The sequence below is a fragment of the Trachurus japonicus genome, chromosome 11, assembly GCF_045865225.1.
Source record: "Trachurus japonicus isolate A0001 chromosome 11, Traja_1.0".
Lineage (NCBI taxonomy): Eukaryota > Metazoa > Chordata > Actinopteri > Carangiformes > Carangidae > Trachurus > Trachurus japonicus.
In genome coordinates this window covers 7,853,449-7,876,591 of record NC_140917.1, presented here as the reverse complement: position 1 = coordinate 7,876,591, position 23,143 = coordinate 7,853,449, and the positions used below count along the sequence as shown (strand labels likewise).

At 41.1% G+C, this 23,143-nt stretch overlaps 1 protein-coding gene across 1 annotated transcript in view; it reads right to left on the bottom strand.

Annotated features, from left to right (window-relative positions):
- Window positions 1-23,143, bottom strand: part of LOC146978109 (voltage-dependent calcium channel gamma-7 subunit-like) — a 37,810-nt gene that overhangs the window by 10,369 nt on the left and 4,298 nt on the right. Inside the window, exons 2-4 of the mRNA XM_085790832.1 lie at window positions 10,503-10,698; window positions 7,188-7,274; window positions 4,389-4,529 (exon numbers count right to left, since the gene is read on the bottom strand). Of these exons, the coding sequence (XP_085646958.1) occupies window positions 4,389-4,529; window positions 7,188-7,274; window positions 10,503-10,698 (424 nt within the window). The remainder of the gene's footprint in view (window positions 1-4,388; window positions 4,530-7,187; window positions 7,275-10,502; window positions 10,699-23,143) is intronic.

Sequence of the window (23,143 nt, the reverse complement as noted above, 5' to 3'; positions counted from 1 at the left end):
GTGTATTTTTAGGCTTTGTAAATGTGCAGATCTGTATGTAGCCTACACGTGTCTCTGTGTGCATGTGCATGTGCATGTGCATGTGTGTGTGCATGTGTTCATCTCCACCTTGGCTCTGACATCCCTATGACATCACGTTTGTCACGACCGTCCAAGTGTCCAGTCAGCACTCCACCATGCTAAGCTAGCATCTGTGAGGTAAAGCTTCCTCATGCAGAAAAAGAGGAGGATGATGTCATCCTGTCTGCTCGGAGACAGAGAGGGAGACTAACACAGCATCCCAAAAAAAAAAAAAAAAAAAAATCCCAACGACTCCTTTCATCAGCCCGAACGCTCGACCCTGCGCTCGAGGTAACGGTCCGGAAACGTCGCCCAGCTGTCTCGCAGCGATACGAGGAGGTGACGCCACCCTGTTGGCGGCGGCGGCGGTGGCGATGACTCTGCTTTCCAACACAACTCTGATACAAATGAGACACTAGGGTTTCACAGCTTTGGCTCAGCGACAGGCGGCAGTTTGTTTATTCATTCACCATGACTGAAGTGAGAAGGTGTCCATGTTTGACCGCCTGCAGGTCTAGCAGCCTACGCTACTGTAGCCTAGCTAGGCCTACTAAGCAGATCAATGGCGCCATGGGTTGGACAGGTTGTGATACCCACTTTAAATTAAATCAAATAATCACTTTCTGTGGTTTTTGAAATGTCAAAAACATCATCAATACCCAATAGCTACCCCTGCAAATGTTATCACTGCTGCAGCAAAACTACTGTAGATTCTCATAGGCTACACATCTCCAATTAAGCTACATGCACTGTTTCTGTTAAAATACATTAAATAGAAACAGCACAGTCATGACATTGTTATCTCCCTGTGAGCACAGAGTTATATCCTCAGGAAAAACTATAGAAGCTACAGCAAATTGGAAAATTAACAATGTGGCCCTGAGGTTTCTTTCCACGACAACTCTGGGAGCTAAGTAAATAGCCTTAGCTAATGTTAAAATTCAATAGCAAAACGCACAGCTCCTTTAAGACATGTTTGGCCTTTCATTTACGTTTCAATTTTAAGAAATACAAAACTTTATCTGTTCTAGTGGTGGTGAAAGTGATAGCCACCTTAAATTAAATTAAAATAAACACTTCCTGTAGTTTTCAAAATGTCAATCATCAAACAAGGACACTTCTGAAGGGTCAACGCTGCAGCAAAACTAGCTTCTCAAGCGCATCAATCAAGCTACATGCTTTGTTTCTGTCAAAATGTAGGAATACGTAGCACAACGGGGACAATAATGATGTTGCTAACAATAGGTTATAGCCTAATTCTCCCTGTAAGCAGAGTTACATCCTCAGGAAAGACATCATAACATCATGGCCTGAAGCTAGCTGGTTAGCATGCTAAGAGTTGCTTTCCAACTCTGGAGAAAACTCTAGACTGATGGGATGGCTGCTGCTGGCGATAGCAAAACGTCGCCCTAAAGCTCCTGTAAGACTTTTTCTGGCCTTTCGTTTACACTCACAACTCTTCAGTTTGAGAGTTATAGTATTTTAACCTTTAAGAAATATAAAACTTTATCTGTTGGTTTAGCCTATATATTATAGTTTCTTTTTTTCCCCTCAGCTACACTGGGACTTGACCGACCGGCTGCTGTTTGTGAGGAGAAAATTATTTGGATGGATGTGCAGCTGAAGAAGAAGAACCTCTCTCTCTCTTTGTTTAATAGACTCCCATGTGAGTAGCGTTTCCACTCAGCACTTGAGGCTCTCAGCTACGTGGCTGGAATAGAGTTTGACTGCGCTGAAGGTTCACGTCCAGTCCGTTTACTGCAGTGAAATTATGGGAGATTTCTTCATATATTTTGGCTTGGTTTCAACCTGCAGAAAAACCAACCTCCTCATTAAAGACTTTATGATTGAAATGTCAAACTATGACAAAGTCTGCACTGTTTAGTTTAAGTTTTACGTCTTTTTTTTAAACCTGCAGTGGAATATATCACCGGTACCCTGCGGCTTCCTCGGCAAAGAGCAATTATTCAGAATTAAATCCCATTCATTGTTCAGCCACCAGCAAGAAGAACAAGGTAAGGTCTGACGAGCTGTCAGGCGGGAAAAGGAGAGAAGAGGTGCAGAGTCTGAGTTTTATCATTAACCTTGAGGAATGTTGACTTTTATCAACTTCTCTTCTGCTCGGCTGCTTTTTAACGCCTTATTTAAGCCGACAGGAGTTTGATCCTCGTACTGTACCTCACTCTAACAGCCTAGCTGTGTCTGTAGTGCTGATGAATCAGAGGCTGTGGTTTTTTCTCAAGGTTTGCACAGAGATGGTCCTTAAAGCAGCAGAGAGGGTTCATCACTGTGACGGACAGGACTCAACCCAGTTTAAGATCCACATTTCTAAACCAGTCCAATTTACCCTATAGAATACACTTACACACAGCCTGAATGCCAGTGTTGCTTGCACTGGTACAGATTTTGCAAGTTATTGTTTGATTTATCTTCCTTATAGATGAAATAATTGTATTACTAATGTTTTTTCTGGGATTTACATGCCTTTATTTGATAGGACAGTAAAGGCAGAGTCTGGGGGGAATGGCATGCGGCAAAGATCGTCTCAGTCGGGAGTTGAGCCAGCGATTACTGCTTCGGACTGTACCACCAACATGGGATGTGCTCCAACCACTCGACCACCGATCACATCAGTTTCTAATTTATTTTTTGACAGAAAATAAACGCTGTATCCACAGCTGCAAAAAGGACAAATTTCTAGTTCCCATGATAAGAGAGACGCTCATCTCATACAGGCAGTGCGGCTGCTCAAACTCGTTACAAACATGTGAAAACCAAGACGTCCCGCAGCCTCCACACTCACTGGACTCATCCAGTATGTTCCCAGCCTTAGGGGGAGAAACATAATTTCTGCCTGACAAAGTGTGACTCTCTATACTGCACTGAAGTGATAAAGAGGATGTTGGACTGGATGGTTGCACAGACCACAGACCACAGTTTGTTAGGTTTAGGTTACGGAAACAAAGGCTGAATAAGTCAAAGAGTCTAATCTCAATCTCATCTCATCTCTCAGTTTAGCACATCCATGAAATCGAGTAACAAGTTATCTGCATAAAACGGGAAATTTACGTTGTTTATTTTCAGTAGAGCTGTTGAACCAGTCTTTCATGAACCATCTTGCTTTGGTTTGCAGGTGTTGCTGTGAAATACATTAACAGATGACAATAATTTGACTTTTTGAACTTATCTTCTCTCCATCTTGATGTGTTTTTGACTTTTAATGTTTACTGGGACTTCTAATGTTGTCAGATATGGACATTCACACTTTGCATTGATTAAATTTCATTTAACTTTAATATTGTGAGATAACTTCAGCTCCTGAGTCTGCAACGTCTTGCAAACTCATCCTTGCAGACACACACACATTTATATGGTAATGTATCACGTGGCTTTGATGTTATTTGATTCTCAAGGACGACACACACAAAGAAGCTGAATCGCACCAAACTGCTGCTGCTGCTGCTGATGTGGAGCGTATAAAAGAAAAATCAGTAGCAACAAGAGTTTAAGGACAATAAGGTGAAAATGGAAGAGCAGAAACTGGAACCTCAGCAGTTCTCACCCCTCTGATGTGACGACTTCCTAAAGCCTCTTTTTTTTTTTTTTATCTGGAAAAGTTGGAACGAGTTTTAAGCCTTCGCCATCGTCACGCCATCAAACTGTTAAGCTTGCAATTTAAAATGCAACGAATCTGACCTGAGAGCAGCCCGGGAGAGTTCACGGCCGGGTCTAATCACTTGATCATAAACTTTTGCAGGATGTCCGGCCAAAAGGCAGAAAAGTATTCTACAGAGGTGGAGCATCTGTCCTGTTAGCTGGCTGCAGCTCATTTGATTTGACTTTTTTTTTTTTTGCATAAATTCACAGCCTGTCTCACATTTAGTTTTGCTATAATGTGTGTGTGTGTGTGTTTTTTTTTCTTCTTTATTCTCAGCGTACCCTCCTTCAGCAGATTTTTTGACAGCTGTGCACCGAGACTCGTCTCCCGGGCTGCTTTGCAATGACTACAAGACACAGGAGAATAATTGGAAAATACGGAAACAAACCGTGACAGGAGGAGCCCGGAGTGTGCGCTTGTTCTACAAGAGTATAAAATTAGTGTTCTGCTAGTTTTTGATTTGTTTGCAAACCTCGTTTTTCGTGCACAACACTGAAGGCCTGTGTGAGCCGAGTGCTGTCACACCTCAGGAAGAACAGATACTGTGCAGCGGAGGTCGTCTTTTACTGTACGACTTTCACTGAGCTGGTAAAAAAGCCCCGCACACTCACAGTACTCACTGTATATCTGTGGTGTGTGTGTAGTGTGTGTGTTTGTATCAGCGCCTCACCTGACAGGATGAAGAATATCCCGGAGACGAAGGCGAGGATGGTGCGCTGCGGCCGGATGTGTCCGATGTTGCTGATGACGAAGGCGGTGAAGACGAAGAGCAGGGAGATCATGGGGAAGGGAGTGGCTGTTCGGACCATTTCTACGTAAAGAACGGGGCGGACGATGAGACAGAGAGACAACAGACATGATTATTAGCTTCAGGAAAATATGGATGAATGTAAACAGGGATATGGAAACTGTTTCAACAATTCAATTGACAGGATTAAAGAGTCGTCTTTGGTCCTTTACCACCAATGATCTGCCATCTTTGCACTAGTGATGTATTTCCATTCCACTCCACGACCTGGAACTGGTTGGAGTTATACAGTTTTCACATGCTTTTTACATTTTTATATTTACTTTGTTGTTTTTTTTGTAATAAGTGTAGCTTTTTTTTTTGGTGGGGGGGGGTTCAGAGTTATTTCTAGTGTTGCAATACTTTCAAGGTTTCCTATCCTTTATTTGAAATACTGATCCATCAGAGGATGCATATACATATGCATATAAGATATGACAAAGAATATATAAAATATACAGTTTATAAAACGGAAAGGTGAGCAGTGACTTTAACCTGAAAAAAAAAAAGCTGAGGAAAAGACGACCGTTTCCTAAAAGCATTAGGTTGAATGTGTTGTTGTCCTCCTGGGTCAAGGAAGGAAGGACGAAGGGAAAGATGGGAGGAAAGAAGGAAGGGAAAAATGAAGGAAAGATAGATGGAGGGAGGGAACAGATTGGGTCAATTGGGTCAAAAAGGAAGGAAGAAATAAGGACGAATGTAAAGAAGGAAGGGGGGGAGGAAGGGAGGAAGGAAGGAAGGAAGGAAAGAAGGAAGGAAGGAAGGAAGGAAGGAAGGAAGGAAGGAAGGAAGGGAAAAATGATTGTGGAAAGAAGAAAGGGAGAAAGGAAAGAAAGAAAGATGGAGGAAGGGAATAGATTGGTTCAAGGAAGGAAGGAAGAGAAAAATGATTGTGGAAAGAAGGAAGGGAGAAAGGAGGGAAAGAGGGAAAGAGGAAAGCAAGGGAGCAGATGAAGGACAACAGGAGGGTTAAATTCCTCTCTGAGACCCTGAAACATCCTGAGCCTGTTTCACCTTTTAAAGGAACCAGTAAGTGTACAGTAGTTAGTTGTGTTACGATAAATAAATCAACAACAGGAATGCAAACGCACCCAGGTGTCGTTCGTCCAACGCTCGGCTGCGTACTCGAACCCAGAGGTGGTGCAGCTCAGCTCACTCCGGGTTGTGTTGTGTCGAGCGCAGCAGCAGCAGCAGAGTGTGTGTGATTTACTCAGTAATCTCTCCCACCGCGCACAACACTGTGTTATGATTTGTGCATCTACCTGAGGACATTTGTCTTGCATGAAATGGACCAAATGTCCCCCCCCCGCCCCCGTCTCCGACATGAGTCTGAGCCTTACTTCAAAGAGACAGAACAAAGTGTGGAGGTGGAGGTGGTGCGGGTAAGTTAGTGTGTCTGTGTGTGTGTGTGTGTGTGTGTGTGTGTGTGTGTGCACTTTGAAGCCAGTGTCAACATCTTAAATCATTAAAACGGCTCAAAGACGAAGAAGCTCCGCGGGGAAATCCAGCGTGTTCGCCTCGTTCATTTACTGTTCGACGGAGAAAAAAACCAAATACACTCCTAAAAGATAAATAAATACAGTTCTGTTGCCACGGCTGCTCCTGGTAACACTGCACATCATTTACCTTTATGTATTTTATTACTGTATTTATTTACATTTCAAAAAGTCAGTATATGTGTTTCTGCATGTGGAGAGTTCATTGACCTGACGACACCCGATCGTGTTTGTCACTTATAGATGACACAGAAGTTGATTTGTTGCTTTTTAAAGAATAATTTGTGCTTTTTTTTGTTCCAGGTTGTTGCTTTAGGCTCCAGCTTAGCTTGTATATTTCAGTAAAATTACAGCGTAGGCTAGCCAATCAAAAGTTTACAATCTGCGAGGAGAAGAAAACCAAAAACTGAAGTGGGAAACTTGCTTTGGTCTGTTTGGACTCTGTTTCCAAAACAAACAAACCCTGGGGTTTTAATGATGCGTGCACAAATGAAATGTGTCCAAAACGAGGTTTCCGAAGATAACCAAGATTTTATTGTTGAAAACTAAACAAAAATCTGACTTTTTTGCAAAAAGAAGCGTCCAATTGGAATATAAAACAATACATTCACGTAAACACAGCAAGTTTGAACATCTCTTACACTGCCTTACACACCTTTACACTCACCTGCACATGTATCAGACAAATAAAATAAACTCAATAAAAAATAATCAAATAATCCCTTACTGTAGGTGGCAAAACATTCATACTATGGATCAAAACCAGTATGAAGATGTTGAAGAGTGAATGTTAAACTTTGGCTCATTATCAACACATTTTAATACAAAAACATTTTAACTTTGTTCAGTACACATTTCATCAAGTGTCTTAATAAGTTACTAACTTGTATTTTCTTGTATTGTTTCATAAAGCCTGCCCAGGGACAAAGACGCCTTATATATCGTCACATGTTCCATATTATCTGTGGCAAAACTAAATAAATATAGTCTGGAAAAAATGAAGCTGGTGGAGGTTAAATTACGTGACAAGTTTGCTCATTCATGATCAGAGGCACGTTTTTTTTCCCAAACGAATTATATAAAATATAATCCTCTTTTTACAAGAGAGAAAATGACTTTATTCTAAAAAGTCGAGGTGAAATATTTCCATTGTCTTGTAAACATGTTTTTGTGTATGTGAACTTACTGAGTATGTTGGCTGTGTTCTCCGTCGTGATCTCTATCTCCGGCTCTGTGAAATATTCTGACGCCACACACCTGCCCTTCTCTGGTCCTGGGAGAGACAGAGAGAGAGAGAGAGAAAAGGTGAAAAGAGTAAGAAAGAAAAAATGGAAGAGATGATTGTTGGAAGCGACTCCGGGTCACAAACAATAAAAAAAAGGGGGGGAATAGATGCATATGGAAATAAAGGAGAGTAAATAAAAAACAGCAATAAACCAAGGTTAAGAAAGAAAGAGAGCGACAGGGGAGACAAACAGAAAGATTCAGAGAAAGGACGAATGATAAGAGAGGTGAAAGAGGTGAGAGAGAAGGTGGAGGAAGAAGAAAAACAGGAAAGCAGAGAAATGGAAGAGTGGAAAGTGAATTAGAGGAAGAGACGGACGGAGGGCAGGAGGTTGAGGAGGAAACAAGGAGCTGAATACAGACACAAACATTAACCCCACACACACAAAACTAAAACATCTATATATGCATGAAAGTATCTCAACTGGACGACGGTGCGTTCAGGGACAGACAAACATGTCCGTCTCTCTCTCCATCCTCTGGACGTCGGACATTCAAATTCGAGCAGTGACCCGAGGACCGAACCCTCAAAGCTTTTTTTTTTTAAAAAAAAAAACACCCCGAGCTGTGTTTCCTGCAGCCGTTGTGTCAGTTTATACCTCAGGCTACAACTCTAGTGGTGTCACATAGGCTACCTCAGGGGATCGGGGTTCGATTCCCGGTGAATTCAAACGCCCTTGAACATCCAAAGGTTCAACACTGCAAAAACTCAAAATCTTACCAAGAATATTTGTCTTATTTCTCGTCAAAATGTTTCATTTCTAGTCAAAACTAATCTAATTCTACTGAAAATAAAACTCATCACATTAAAACGTAGCTTGTTTTTAGACAAATTTGCTTCTTCTAAGCATATTTTCACTTAAAATAAGTAGAAAATCTGATAGTGGAGCAAGTTTTTCTTTCTTATTACAAGCACAAAAAACTTGCTTTCACTGGCAGATTTTTCTACTTATTTCAATTGAAAATTAGTTTAAAACAAGTGAAAATTATCCGAAAACAAGTTAATTTTTATGTGATGAGTCTTATTTTAAGTAAAAAGAGATTAGTTTTGACTAGAAATGAGACATTTTGACAAGAAATAAGACAAATATTCTTGGAAAGATTTTGAGTTTCTGCAGTGAAGGAACTGAAAACAGCTCATGCAAGAACTTGACCTGAGGTTTGAGAAACTTTTTTTTTTTTAAACTCCCGGCCGGCACCAAAAGTGAAGATGGAAAAAGTGCCCGGAGGTGAAGCTCCCTCCTCCTCACCCTCGACCCCTCCTGCCCCCCCCACAGAGACGGAGGCGGCGGGAAGGAGAAAGGGAGGAGGAGGAAGAGGAGGAGGAGGAGGAGGAGGAGGAGGAGGGAGGTTACGTCACAGAGAGCCGAGAGTGGATGACATTACACTGCAGCATGAAGGACAGTTTTCAGAGAAGCCTGCATGTGTGTGATTTTACTATATGTAGTAACGCTGCTGCACTGTGTGTCTCTGCAGAGGCTGGTTGACACACACACACACACACACACACACACACAAACATACACACACATAGACACAGACACACAAAGTCGCTCCAAATGCCACCAGCGTTTCCCTCCTCTGACCTTTTGTACCGGGCGTCCGACAACAGGGAAACACAAATATGGCCGCCTCCCCAGAGCAACACCATCATGACCCGAAACACACAGAGGCAGCTACTGCAATAAGGACAGTTATTTGTATCCGTGGTGTCCACCCCAGTGTGTGTGTGTGTGTGTGTGTGTGTGTGTGTTTGTGTGTGTGCATGAATGAACAGTTGTTGGAGAACCGGGATCTTACGAGGCAAAATCCAGCAGGATGTGACTCACTCCTCATGATTCATAAACTCTTATTTGAAAAAATCATGTTAATTAAATCATATTAATCCAACATTAGATGTGATGGTGAGTTTTTTTCTTTTTCTTTTTTGTCTCTCTGGGCTTCCGTAGTGCCCTGAGAGAATCAAACATGGAGCAGCGGCTCAGCATAGCTAACGGCTGTTTAGCACTTTCTTGCAACAGAGAAGAGACGAGTGAAACGATTTTGTGTTGATTAATAAATCGCTGCTTTACAGACGACAGACGACGCGTCTCCTCCGTGGTGGTGGACATGTAATGATGAAGCGCCTCGTCGTCTCTCGCGCTCTCAGTTGTTTAATGGACAGCAAGTTAATGCAAGTGGACATATTTGTACTTCATGATGGCTCGCAGCGAGTCCATGTCCAGGACAGAGACGTTAACAAACCGGACACAGCTGATGTAACAGCCTCTGTTTATTTCACATGTTGCAGCTGGTGGAGCGAGCAGCGAGAGAGGATGGCACTAATTTGGACTTTAAATAAAGTGTCAGATCTGAAGTTTCATATGTGCAATTTCTCTTTTTTTTTTTCTTCTGTGCAGCTAAATGCATGTGCTGAATTCTTATCTCCACAACAACCACAGTTTGACAAGACATGCACTTAAAGGGATAGTTCGATAGGCAAATTGGCCCATTGCCATAATCCCTATAGTCATAGCAGTAGGTTTGTTACCTTCAATTGTCGGTGCAAGCCATTTTTAGAACGGCGGAGCAGAGCCGCAAGCTGCTCAGAGTTACACTACGGAGGCTCATGGGATTTCTTGGTTTCCCTCATCAAACTCATCAAATACACAATCCAACAACTCCACAACGCTCTGGTGGACAAGTTGTGACCTGCACATTCACCACACTATGAGATAATAACAGACAGAGTTGTTTTTAGAGGTAAAGTTCACGTCGGGGGCAGTTTTTTCAGCAAGCAGTCTCTGCATTTACCTCGGAAACGACTCCGTCTCGTAACGTTCTGTTATTATCTCATAGCGTGGTGAATGTGCAGGTCAAAACTTGTCCACCATTGATTTGTTTGATGAGGGAAACCAAGAAATACCATCAGCCTCCGTAGCGTAGCTCTGAGCAGCTCGCCGCTCTGCTCCGCCATTCTAAAAATAGCTTGCACCGACAATTAAAGGTAACGAACCTACTGCTATGACTATAACTGTAGCTTGACTTAAAAGACGTTCAATCACCCTCAAATACAAATAAAACTCACACCTTGTCTCTGAGGCTTTTTATAAAATCCTTTTCACAACATAAATTTACATCAAATTTTGATAAATCAACACCAAATGACTCTAAATGTCACTAAAGGTGAAGCTTCATGATAACATCATGATGACATCACCATGACAGCGAGACCGACCTGCGACGAAGCAGACCCGCCACAGGCCCGAGTGCAGCGCCATCTTGACCTCGGTGGTCTGGTTCTGCTGCAGGACGATCCCCTCCTCCATCAGCAGCCAGTAGTCCGTCGACACGGCGACGCCCACCAGCAGCAAACCGCAGGCCCCGAACACCGACGAGAGCAGCGTCAGGGCCCTGGTGCTGAACGAACTCATCTGTGGAGAGGAGGAGGAGGAGAAGAAGATGAAGAAGAGGACAAGTAAACACTTCAATAATTTCTGTTTAAATGAATAAACCAAAGAGGTGCACTGCAAAAAATCAAATATCTTACCAAGAATATTTGTCTTATTTTTAGTCAAAATGTCTCATTTCTAGTCAAAAGAAATCTCATTCTACTTAAAATAAGACTCCTCACATAAAAAGAAGCTTCTTTTTATGTGAGGAGTCTTATTATATACACTTTTTTACTTCTTTCAAGCATATTTTCACTTGAAATAAGTAGAAAAATCTGATAGTGGAGCAGGTTTTTCTTCCTTATTACAAGCACAAAAAACTTGCTTTCACTGGCAGATTTTTCTACTTATTTCAAGTGAAAATATGCTTGAAAGAAGTAAAAAAAAAAAAGGGTCTAAAAACAAGCTTCTTTTTATGTGAGGAGTCTTATTTTAAGTAGAATGAGATTTCTTTTGACTAGAAATTAGACATTTTGACAAGAAATAAGACAAATATTCTTGGAAAGATTTTGAGTTTTTGCAGTGTGGGAGCAGAGGACAGCTTCAGTTCATTATTTAAAGATTAGAGAGGCGAATAAATTAGAAAACAAGAAATATTTAAAAAAAAAATGAAAACAGAAAGGTGACCCCAGGATAGAAGAATTGATTTAATTTTTCATTTTAAAATTTTTTTTAAAGTACACACGCACAGAGCATGGAGGTATGGAAACGAGGGAGGGGAATCGGTGAGTTTAATCTCTCTTGACTTTCATTGACTGCAGCCGTTAAATATGGATGTGAAATTGGACAGTGGAGAGAAGATGGAGGGAGACGAGAGGCCAGAGGAGAGGAAGAGAGGAGGAGAGGAGAGAGCAGAGCAGAAACAACCTTGGCTGAATTGAACCGTTTTCATTTTCAGTTCAGAATCAGCAGCAGCAACACAAACACACCAGCTCTCAGGTGCGAGGAGCCTCCAACGGCTTCTTCACACTCATATTTCACTGTGTTTCATCTTCACATGTCGAAGGACAATGACTGCAGTCAGAAGCTTTGAAGAAACTCAGACCACTCGAGAAAGAGTTGAAGAAGAAGAAGAAGAAGATGTAGAAATGGCCTCGAGTCAAACACAAACATGCAGCTTTAAATCTGTGAGGTCAAGACGTAAAAACTTCAAATAAAACCAGATAAGCTGAGTGACAACACACAAATACTTGGCCAATTGTTCACTTTATGTGAATCTGAAAGTTTTTACTTCACGCTTTATAATGGAGGAAAATACATGAGAGTGAAGACATCGACAAAAACCAACAAAAAAACACACTGTACAACAATAAACACAGCACAAAGTGTTTTGTGTCTTTAAAAAAAGTCATGCATTTAATCTGGCTTCAGGCATTTATCAATAATCAATCCTATAATTTGTCTGGGTTTTTTTTTTTTTGCCAAAAGCAGCGAGAATGTATGAAAATGACAAAAGCCTACTGTTTATAAACTATATATAGTTACATCAGAGAAACAGAGAAAACAAACTGTAACAAGAAAAAAAAATCAAAGTGAATGATTTTGAATTTGTGAGAAAAACATTGAAAATCAAAAGCTGGACTGTTTGTCTCTGGAAAAAGTCCAACAACAGATTTTTGTTTTTAAAGGTTAAATTATGAATGAAACAAGACATGTTTTCTATCCAATGTGCACTTGGCAATAAAAAGAATATTAAAAAACAAAACAAAAAGATGCTCACTCAAAAAAAAAGAAAGAAAAAAAGATGAATGAAATATGATTTAGTATCTGTGTATTGTAAATAATAATAATCATCATAATATTGATCTTGATTTGGCCGATCGTCTGTGGTGATGAGCTCATCAGGTAACATGCAGTGCAGGTTAACACTCACTAGGTGGCAGAGATGCTGCCTCAGCTACAGTAAGCAACACACACACACGCACACACACAAACACACAATCACACATTCATCCATCCAGTCAAAATGGAGGTCACAGTCACCATTGTGTGGTTGGTGTTGGAGAAGCATCGTGTTGATGTTCACACACACACACACACACACACACACACACACTGGGGCTTAAGAGCAAGACCAACATCTGGGTCCAAAATCTCCTCTCAGATCATGATCTCTACGTTTTGTCGACTTCTACTGAACCACATGAACTTCACGTCTTCTGCAGCCACAGAGAAAAACCTGCACTGAAATCTGAGCTTGATCCCTGCTAGTATACACTTCAAAATAACTAATGATCATTTATAAAATGCATTTTCTATTTGTCTGACAGTAATCCAGATGTGCAGAGACACTGACGAGTGAAGTATTGACGAGCTCTGACACATGACACAGCAGAAAGTGTCAAAATAAAACACAAGACATTGATTTTCAAAGCTGGGCTCTCTGAGCTGAGATATTTAGGTTTGAGGGAAATAGCAGGTCAACATAAAGACATAATGATATCATAAGAAGACCATTTCGAATTAACTTTATTGTAAGTTGTAATAGCCAAGTGACAGTCTTTTCTTGTGGTTTTAGAGGTTTCACTGTCTCTATTTCTGTCAAAGATGACCTTATACTCTATCTTAATGTGTTTAACTTCCAATTTTTAAATCAAATCATTAGCTAATCCTTGCTTTTTGTACATACTATGATCATTTTGCATGAAATATAGTTATAGAAAGCCACTTGAATTTCATTATTATTATCATAGCGGTCAGAAACATAAAAACACAATGTTGTACCGTTGCAAAAGTGTTTCTTTATCCTCTAACCTCCAGGCAGACACACTTTTTTTATTGTCTTACATCATCTAACTTGCTGCCAGTTTGTTGCAACAAGAAAACAGTGAAGTGATTAATTTGATTTTGTTAAAACTTCCAGACGGAGCACAGAGGGCGACTTGTTGACTTGAAGTGAACTCAGTGGGGAGAAGTGATGATGAACCTGGACAAACTCCAGAGGCCCAGTGGCTTCAGGTCGTTATATATGAGTTCACTGTGCATTCACGATGAATACGCAAAGAAAGGAAGGAAGGTTTCTCTAAAAAGAGGGATATTTAGAGTATCCCTGATCATAAATGACATTCAAAACAGGATGTTGAAGGCGGTTCAGTGCCTCTTAAAATGTTGTTTACGAGGCCGAGAAGGAACGAGTCAAGATAAGTGAGCGGTGCAGAACAGAACGAACTCGGCCCGACAAGATCAGAGCTGAGCAGAGATAAGCAGCAGAGAGGAGGAGGAGGAGGAGGAGGAGTGACCTCATCACTGAGGCTCGTTCAGCAGCGTCGGAGAGGATTCGCTCACTCAGACATGAGTCACCTGTTACAAATATTTGATACGGTAAAACACTCGCTCACCTCGACTGAACCGCCACTCGCTGCTGCCGGGTGAACCAATCAGATAATCCCCCTGCAGAGACGGTGGCAGGCAGGCATGCAGGTGTGTGGCACAGTGTGGAAGAGTGTGTGTGTGCAAACTGGGTGGATAGATGAACAAAACACACAAAAATACACGCATAAATAGTGTAGGCCTTTTTGTGCATGCACACACACACATACTGAGCTTCATTTCAGCTTTAAGTTCATTGAAACAGTTGATCTTGCTCCTATGACCGACCACAACAATTCTTAAATCCTTGAGCTTGTGCATAAATTTTTGAAATCCCATAACAGAAAATTACACTTTTATTGTTTTTTTGAGCCACACATGCATTTTAAAACTCCCTATTTTCCACTTTAATTTATTATTCCACTATATTTATGGTGTTAAAAATCAAAAACCATCTCAATGTAGTTTTACATCTCCTTTCTAGGGATTTTCTGTGTAGCTCAGGTCGTTATCAGCCGATCAGAAGAGAGACCAAATCCTGCAAGTGTTTGATGGTGCGTCCAAGTTGTGGGCGGGGCTTGGTTGACTGCTTTGTTGTGACATCACAAAGTGACAGGCAGTCCTGAGGGCTGGTTTTAAAGGCTCAGTTTCTGAATACAGGCTGTGTGCATTTCTCTGTGGACTGAGGCTTTGATACTTTCACAGTATTAATATAGAACCTAGAGCTGCTTTATAATCACACTACACATGGACATCTACCTTTATACTGTATGGAGCTTTAACACAAATGTTTACCTTTATACTGTATGGAGCTTTAATGCAAACATCTACCTCTACTGTCTACCCTGTACAGCAGGGTTTGACTTTATACTACTGTATGTCAAGACTGCAGCAGTGCACGGAGTCAGAGTGTTATCACATGTAAAAGTTTACAAAGACTTCCTTCTGTCTCCTGAGTCAAACACAGAGACGTCACTACACTAAAAAACGGCGTCCAGCGCTTTAGTAAAAATCAGTGTCTCAGAAAGTCACATCGCCTGAATGAGACGAAGGTGATTTGTGCTTGGCTCGTGTAAATAAGCATCAGTCTTAGTGATGGAAATGTCAGGCCACACAACACGAGCGGCAGTCAGATGCTCGGCACTGCTGAGTCAAAACACACAAAATCCATCCACTTAGAGCAGAGCGGAGGGAGCCGAGGACCTGCAGGGTGCAGATAACTGTCTCACCCCGGCTTCATTCATGCAGTTTTTACGTTTTGTCGACTAAAAAAAACATACATAATGTGAAGATTTTCCAGACTTGAGGCAGCGAGCTGGGGATGAAGCCGGTTGTTTTGGTTTTGTTTGGTTTGGTAATTTCGTGAGATCTGAGAGTTTGCTCATGTAGCTGCTGTAGCTCTTTGAAAAGCACAAACTGTACCGTCCTAAAGGCAAAGAGCAGTATTTACAGAAGGAGCAAAAAAATAAAAAAATAAAAAAGGAAAGGGTTTAAAACTTTCAAGCTGACTGGAGCTGGAACTGTGCAGCACACACAGGCTGTAAGGGTTTCATTATAATGCCTTCTTTTCCCCCTGAACCTCAAACAAATCAATGCTACCTAATCCACATAATACCGGCATAAGCGCAGTTTGCTTATGGATTTTCAAGGAACACAAGAAAAACAAAACTCAAAATCTGGTTCATCTGCGTCTTTACTGATTCTTACTTTAATATTCTTAATCAAATCTGCCATATATCTGCATTTAGCAAAGCTTTAGCAATGCTAGGATACATTAGATATAGAACCTGCATCAGAATTAGCTGGTTTAGCTGTGACTGAAATTTAATTGGTTTTAATACACATTTCGAGCAAATTATTGACTTTTGTGTTAATGCTTTCTGTTTCATTGTGTTGTGCATAAGGTTATACATTTAAAAATGCTTTTATTTTAAAAATGTGTGCACTGAAATCACACAGGCAGCAAAAAGGGAAAGATTTAAGAGTTATTGAGTATTATATGCTGATGTCTTCATCCTCAAAAAGTGATTTGAACACAGCTTTTCTATGTGTTTAAAGGTGCAGCGTGTCAGATTTAATGACACCTAATGGTGAGGATGGAGATTGCAACTAAATAAATAATCATTCACTTCCACATATGGAAGTGGACTCTATGTTTTATTCTACTGCATTTCTGCAAATTGATTCAGCTAAATTTTGCTTTAAAATAATATTTTTTAAATTTACTTCCACTGCCATATTGGCGGACGCTATCGGTTTCTTTCAGAGACCTTCTAACGTTTCTTTTCAGCATTTATGGTCTGATTTAGTGTTTTGTCACTTTGCTGTTGCCTCGGTATTTTCTACATGTGAGGAACTTTGTTAACTGTAAACAAAGTCGACGGATGTTTGGGCTTCTGGTTTATCTGCACTGAACTCTGCACACAGATTTTTTTTTTCTTTAACTGTGACTTTAAAACTGCAGAGAGACCAAAGCCTGGAGAAAATGTGGGTTTACAGGACAAGAACTGTAGTGATGGGTCAGTGCACCAAGTATTTCAGATAGCTCTCTCCCTCTCTCACACACACACAGACACAGACACGTGCACACACACACAAATGAAACCAGGCCTGTGTTTGCTGAGATAGCTGACAACAAATGGGCTGGGATCAGGTTGTCTTTGTAGTTTAAGCCCTGAGAATATAACCACAATTCCCAGGTTGCACCAGCCACTAACTAACTCTGTGTGTGTGCATGGGGGGAAAACCCAGGAGCAGAGGCGCTGTAATGAATTCCAGATGAATGGAGCAGCCGTGCTTCGGAGCAAACAGTCAGAGGTAATGATACGGGGAGGAAGGAGTGAGAGAAGGTGAAAGAAAGAAGAAAGGAAAAGGAGAAAGGAGGAATGGAGTAAAGGGAGAGAAGGTTGGATGCTTATGAGGAAGAAGGAAAGGGGTGAGGGAAGGAGAAAGTGAAGGAGCAGAAGGAATGAAGGGGAAACTGAATGAAATGAAGATAAAGAAAGTTATAGAAAAGGGGGGAAGAGAAGCTACATAAGAAGAAGACGATGGGAAGGTCAACAGAAGGAGAATAGAGAATGAAAAGGTGAATGGAGGTTATAATACAGAGGGTTAGAGGAATGAAGACATGATTACGGACTGATTAAAGCGAACTCTGAGGGAGATAATTACTTCATTTCAGTGCTGACAGATTGAAATGGAAGTTTCTTTCCAGCAAATCAAAAAGAAACGTGTTCCCATCAGTGACTGTTGTGCAAATATCTCACCATAATAAAAAAAAACTGATGCAGCTAACTTTCTGTCTGATGCAGCATGTTTTAGTTTGGTACTGTAGATCGTCTTTTTTCAGGAGGCGCAAAAGGTAAATGGAGCAAGCAGGTGTTGCTAAAGATATATATTTCTTTACTTAGTCGTCTCCATACATACAGGATGGATGCATCGTGTAATGTTTATTTAACAGTGTGTAACCGTGTGAACGCAGGAACTTTTGTCTCTGGTCCAGCAGTGAGCAGCAGACCGAGGAGCTGTCCACCGCCGTGGTGCTGAAATCCTCACTACAGTCGACTGCACTGATTCCCCTCCTCCCTCCCTCTCTTCGCTCATTCGCTTCTTTTCTCTTTCTTTCTCTCCAGACTCGATTTTGTCTCTGTTATAAATCAGAAAGCCTTTTACTGAGGATTTTGCTCTTAATAGCAACAAAAATGATGAAACCGCAATGGAGAGAGAATGGGTAAAAAAGAAAGGACTTTACCACAGTTAATACGACCGATTTCTCTTTCCCTGCTTTAGTCATGTCATTGTTTTTTTATCTATAATGACCTTTATGTGTAATGTAAGCTTATTTGTTTCAAGTTATTAAATGTAATAGTGATGAATGTGCTAATTTATAACCAGTAGAAGTGGTATGACACTGGATAACACACTTCTTATGACAATTTATAAGGTATGTTGTTATTAATAGTGGAAAATAAACACATCTTAGGATTGGGAACAGATGTAAAACATGTTATGAATGAAAATTCATGTTACGAGCTTTCACATACCCTCTCTCTTTGGTTCCTAGATTCAGACACTGCTTTTTGAACCAACGCCACTTAGAGAAGAAATGGAGGTTGGTAATTTAACATTGAATAAACACAGGTTTATTTCCACTACAGCTCTCAGTCTCAACCACATGACTACAGAGATTTATTTCTGTGATATTTTCTCTCTTTCAGAAAGAAAGTGAGTTTCCAATAAGGAGGGAGGCTGCAGAGAGCTCAGAGCTCAGAGGTCAAAGGTCAGCTGCTTCTCTTGCTCAGGGGCACTTCAAGAGTCTCTGATTTCATTCGTTCTTGTCATGCCGTTGTATCGCATCTGAGTATTTGTCTCTTTTTTTTTCTTTTTATATCTCCGTTAGCCGACTATGTAAAGTCATTCAGTTTGCCATTTTATAGTCACAGACCTGAGGCGCTGTGAGCCAGTCAGCTGTGGCCCCTCAGCACAGGCTCCAAAAGTAGAAAAAAAAAAGAAAAAGAACATTGCAGTGGGTTTCACTTTATCCACGGGCGAACTTCTTCATTACAAAGCAGCGGCAGCAGCAGGCGCCGCTCTGTACTCCCCAGCACGATTTAAATTTTTGCTCCGATTCATTATTAATTCTGTTTAATTTTATTGGAGGCTTAGAAGCATCCTCAATGAAGTCCAACTTAATGAATGAGTGTGCCTTGCTAATTAAGGCATTAAAGCAGGGTTGTCAGTGTAGGAGTGATAATAACTTCCCTTAATCAGGAGCTTTGTACATATGAATTAATTTCCCGGAAATAGGCAATTTACTTAATAAAGAGCCCATTGTGCCGTAGAGTCCGTAGTAGAGATGGTTTTTATCTACTTATCAACAAGCCTCTTTACCGGTGATTATTGTGTTGTGTTTGTGTTGGTAATTGTGCGTCTACAGTCTAACTTAATGAGTAAAGTCTCAGTTTGAGGCACAAAAGAAGATAAACCTGTAATCAGATGAAAATGGACTGATAATGAGGCTTTAATAAGAGATACAAAGAAGTAGGACTCATTAAAAAGTGGTGAGTGAGTCACCGTAAGAGACGGATCGATGATGTTAAAGACAAAACTTTCATGTCTTAAAGGCCGAGGAAACTTCCTAATTCAGCTTCAGTGATGAGTTCCTGCAATAAAATCCTGCAAAAAAAAATTCAAAACACTCACTGTCACATTTAAACTGTGAACCACCAATCAGGATTTTTAGCTACTGAATGAGAATCTGATGAGTGTCAGTGGATTGTTTGGTCACTGTCAGTCACCTCTGATCAAAACACACCCACACAGTCCAGATGAAGCAAATTAACTTCTGAGCTTTTGAAGGTTCAAAACTTCAAAACACTGTTTTTATTTTAATTCTAATTTCACTAAAGCTAACAGAAAGATGAAGAAGAAACCACATAGACCGAGGTCATGTCTGAAGTTCTGGGAATTTTGATGGTTTTACATCATGAGGAGATTTTTGAAACATACTGTAAACATTGACATGTATGGTTTTTAAAGCCTGTATTTGAATATCATAGGCTACAGCTTCCCAAAACAACAAATAAGCCAATACTAAAAAAAAATAGGGGATAAAATAACAATAAATGACTAAATAAAGATGAAACTATTAAAATAAGAAAAACATCTTTAGGTTAGTCATATTTTTCCTGGATTGCTGTAGTTGCATCAATCCATATTCAACTAATAATGTCAATATTACCAAAATACTAAACCAGACAAGCATCATGACTTTAACGGATGTACTGTAAATACTCTCTTTGGAAAAAGCAATACTTCTTTAAAACCACAAAGCCGAAGTGACATTGATATGAATCACATCTCTGTCTCTGAGCTCTTCAGGACTCTGAGACGCTATTTGAGGACTGACGACGCTCCTGGCTCCAAAAATTAAGAAATGGAGAAGAAACAAAAGAGAAAAAAAAAAAAAGGGAATCAGCTGGAGCCGAGATGAAAGACGCTGCAGCATCGACGGGGTCAGTGTGGAGCAACTGCTGAGCATCGCCAAACTACATGTCCCATGGTGCCGGGCGGGACTCCACAGATGGCGTTCCCAGGTTAGCTTCGTTATAGCCTATATACCGTCGGAGGAGGAGGTAGTGGAGGGGGAGAGGGGTGGAGGAGGGGAGTGGGGTGGAGGGGGGGAGTGGGGTGGAGGGGCTGTTTTCTGTTGAGAAGGCAATATGTCCCTCTGTCAGCAGTGAGAGGCTCGAGCCAACTGGCAGGAGAAGAGATGGATATTTAAGGATGGGAAGAGTGCAAGACAAGACGGGGAGAGGGAGGGAGAGGTGAAGGAAGGAAGGAAGGAAGGAAGGACTGAGGGTGGAGGAGTGGAGGGGGAGTGGGGGGTGAGAGGAAGAGGAAGAAGGAGGAAGTAAGTGCTCATCAAAGAGAAGAACATTTGCTAACTAAAGTACGGTGGCCCTGAGGTGCAAATCACAACAGCAAATCAGAAAACACAACACAAAAAGAGAAAACACAAAAAGAGAAAATACAACGGCAAAAGTGAAAACACACAACGAAAGAGAAAACACAACACAAAAAGAGAAAAAGCAATGGCAAATCAGAAAACACAACGACAAATAGTAATTTGTCATTGTATTTTCTCTTTTTGCCGTCGTGTTTTTTCTTTTTGCCGTTGTGTTTTCTCTTTTTGTGTTGTGTTTACTCTTTTTCTGTTGTGCTTTCTCTTTCCGTTGTGCTTTCTCTTTTCCGTTGTGTTTTCTCTTTGCCATTGTGTTTTCTCTTTTGTTGTTATGTTTTCTGATTTGTTGTTGTGATTTGAACCTCGGGGCCACCGTACTAAAATGCCAAAAACAAACAAACAAACAAACAAACAAAAAAAACTGCTTCAAAATTTCTAGGAACGACTCTGAAACTTGGTTCACGTCTCCGGTGACGTGAACGCGGTGAAGACTCTCATTTCTCAAAGCGGTACTTAAGACGATGAAAGCTTTGGGAAACAAACCCCTCGTCTTGTAGTCTGTAGAACGACTGCTGGACTGATAAAGATAATTAGCTTATGCGGCGGGTAAGAAAACACACACACACACACACACACACACAGAGAAGATGAAGCAGGGCCTGAGAGAGACTGTTAATGTGGCGAGGAGGAGAGGTAGATAAAGAAGAGGGGGAGAGATAACGGAGAGATACGGTGAGAAAGAGAGAGAGAGAAAGAGAATAACGAGGGAGAAGGAAAGACGGCAGGAAAAGACCTTGGCCCAAAAAACTGAGGAAAGTCCTTGTTACCACACACACACACACACACACACAGTCTTTACGTCACACCCACACATATGCACCAGGGCTGGCAGGCAGGCAGCGTTAAGTGTGACACATCCTACATGCCAGTGCCTGTGTGTGTGCAGTCACACACAAACGAGAGAGACACACACACACACACACACATCTCCATTCACCTTCACTCAGTTTGAACGTTGTGTAATTTGAATATGAGGTCACATTGGGCTTTGACTGACCTGAAGGGGAATTGACCTTAACTGTGCCTGATCCAAACACTGAGGATGTATCTGATGGGTGGAAAAGCTGCATCTCCCTCTGTTTTCCTCTTCACTGCTATGATGCGTGTATGTGTGTGTGTGTGTGTGTGTGTGTGTGTGTGTGTTCTTGTACATGCTACGTTGTGAGGACTGGAACGAGTTTTTAACCAACAGAGTGAGGACATTTTTGGGAAGTGAGGACATTTTGGGCTTTTTCAGGGCTAAGACTTGGGTTAAGACATTAGGTTATAATTAGGTTTAGAGTAATGGTTAAGTTTAGGCATTTGTTTTGCATGGTTAAGGTTAGGGTAAGGGGGTAGGGAATACATTATTTCAATGATATGTCCTCACAAAGATAGATTTACAAGGATGTGTGTGTGTGTGTCTCTGTGTGGTTGTGTGGGTTCTGATTTTCAGCTTGAACATGAACGGACCTGACCCAGTGGCTGAATCTGGGCCAGGTTGCATAAAAGAGAACAGAACAGGTCGATCCCATAAACAAACCCACTTCACCAGGTGAGCAAAAGCAAAAGACACCATGTCACATTTAATCTTTTTTCTTTTTTTTTTTTTTTGGTCCTTACTTCAGTTGTTGTCTCTGCTCTGCTCTGCTCACACAGCTCCTTTTCCTTTCATCAGTTCCTGTTCCACAGTGAATCCCGTGGAGGACACAGTGTATGAAAGCTTCTTCCCCTTATCCCCATTTGTTGGATTAATTGTGTCGAGACAACAAAGACGCAAGAGACACAGCACTTGGAGGAGGGAGATTGGAAAAGCAGCAGAGTGGTGCAGGCAGAGGAGAGGAGAGGATTTCTGCCTTTGGCCTTCAACCATGGCTTCTCATAATGAAAAAAAAAGAAAAGAAAGAAAAAACACTTTTGTTTTTCACTGTCATTGGAGGACATGGACTACTGCATCGTACTGAAACTTAAACTGCAGCAACTTCTTTAACAATCCCTATGCATTTTCAGATTCTGCAGTAGTTCTGGTTGGATGACATTGTCGGTCAGTTCCAGCTCTTGTAGGAAACATTCACTGACACAATCTCTACACCCTCTATAGATCAGGTTTGGTTAAATGAAGGCAACTACAGCTACTTGGTCAATGGGAAGGAAAGATCACGGTCGAATTCAGAAGAAACCAGCGTCACAGGTTGAGGGGTCAGGGTCAGATAGATTATGGCCGTACACTCCCGTCTACTCCTTAAAACTGCTTTATGCTACTTCTGCCTTTGCTATATCTGTGCAACCACAAGAGGAGGAAATAACATAAGTTGCTTTAAGTATTTCAATTCTTTTGTTTCTCCAAGGAGAACAGTGTCACAAATTAGCAAACACGCTCTGGATGATTAAAGACCAAACAACATGCAACAGCAAGCTAACAGCAGGAGCACCTGGCTCCAAGGTCGTCCCTTTCTCCTTTATACTGGGACCTCAACTCACTATGAGCTGCTGTTACCACGTTTCATTTGCTGGTCACTAGGTGATGTGGATTGTCTCAACAGGTACATCTGATCAGGATTTAGTGAAAAAACTCCAAACTAATCAGTCCTGTCAAACTCCCAAAGGTCTGGATAA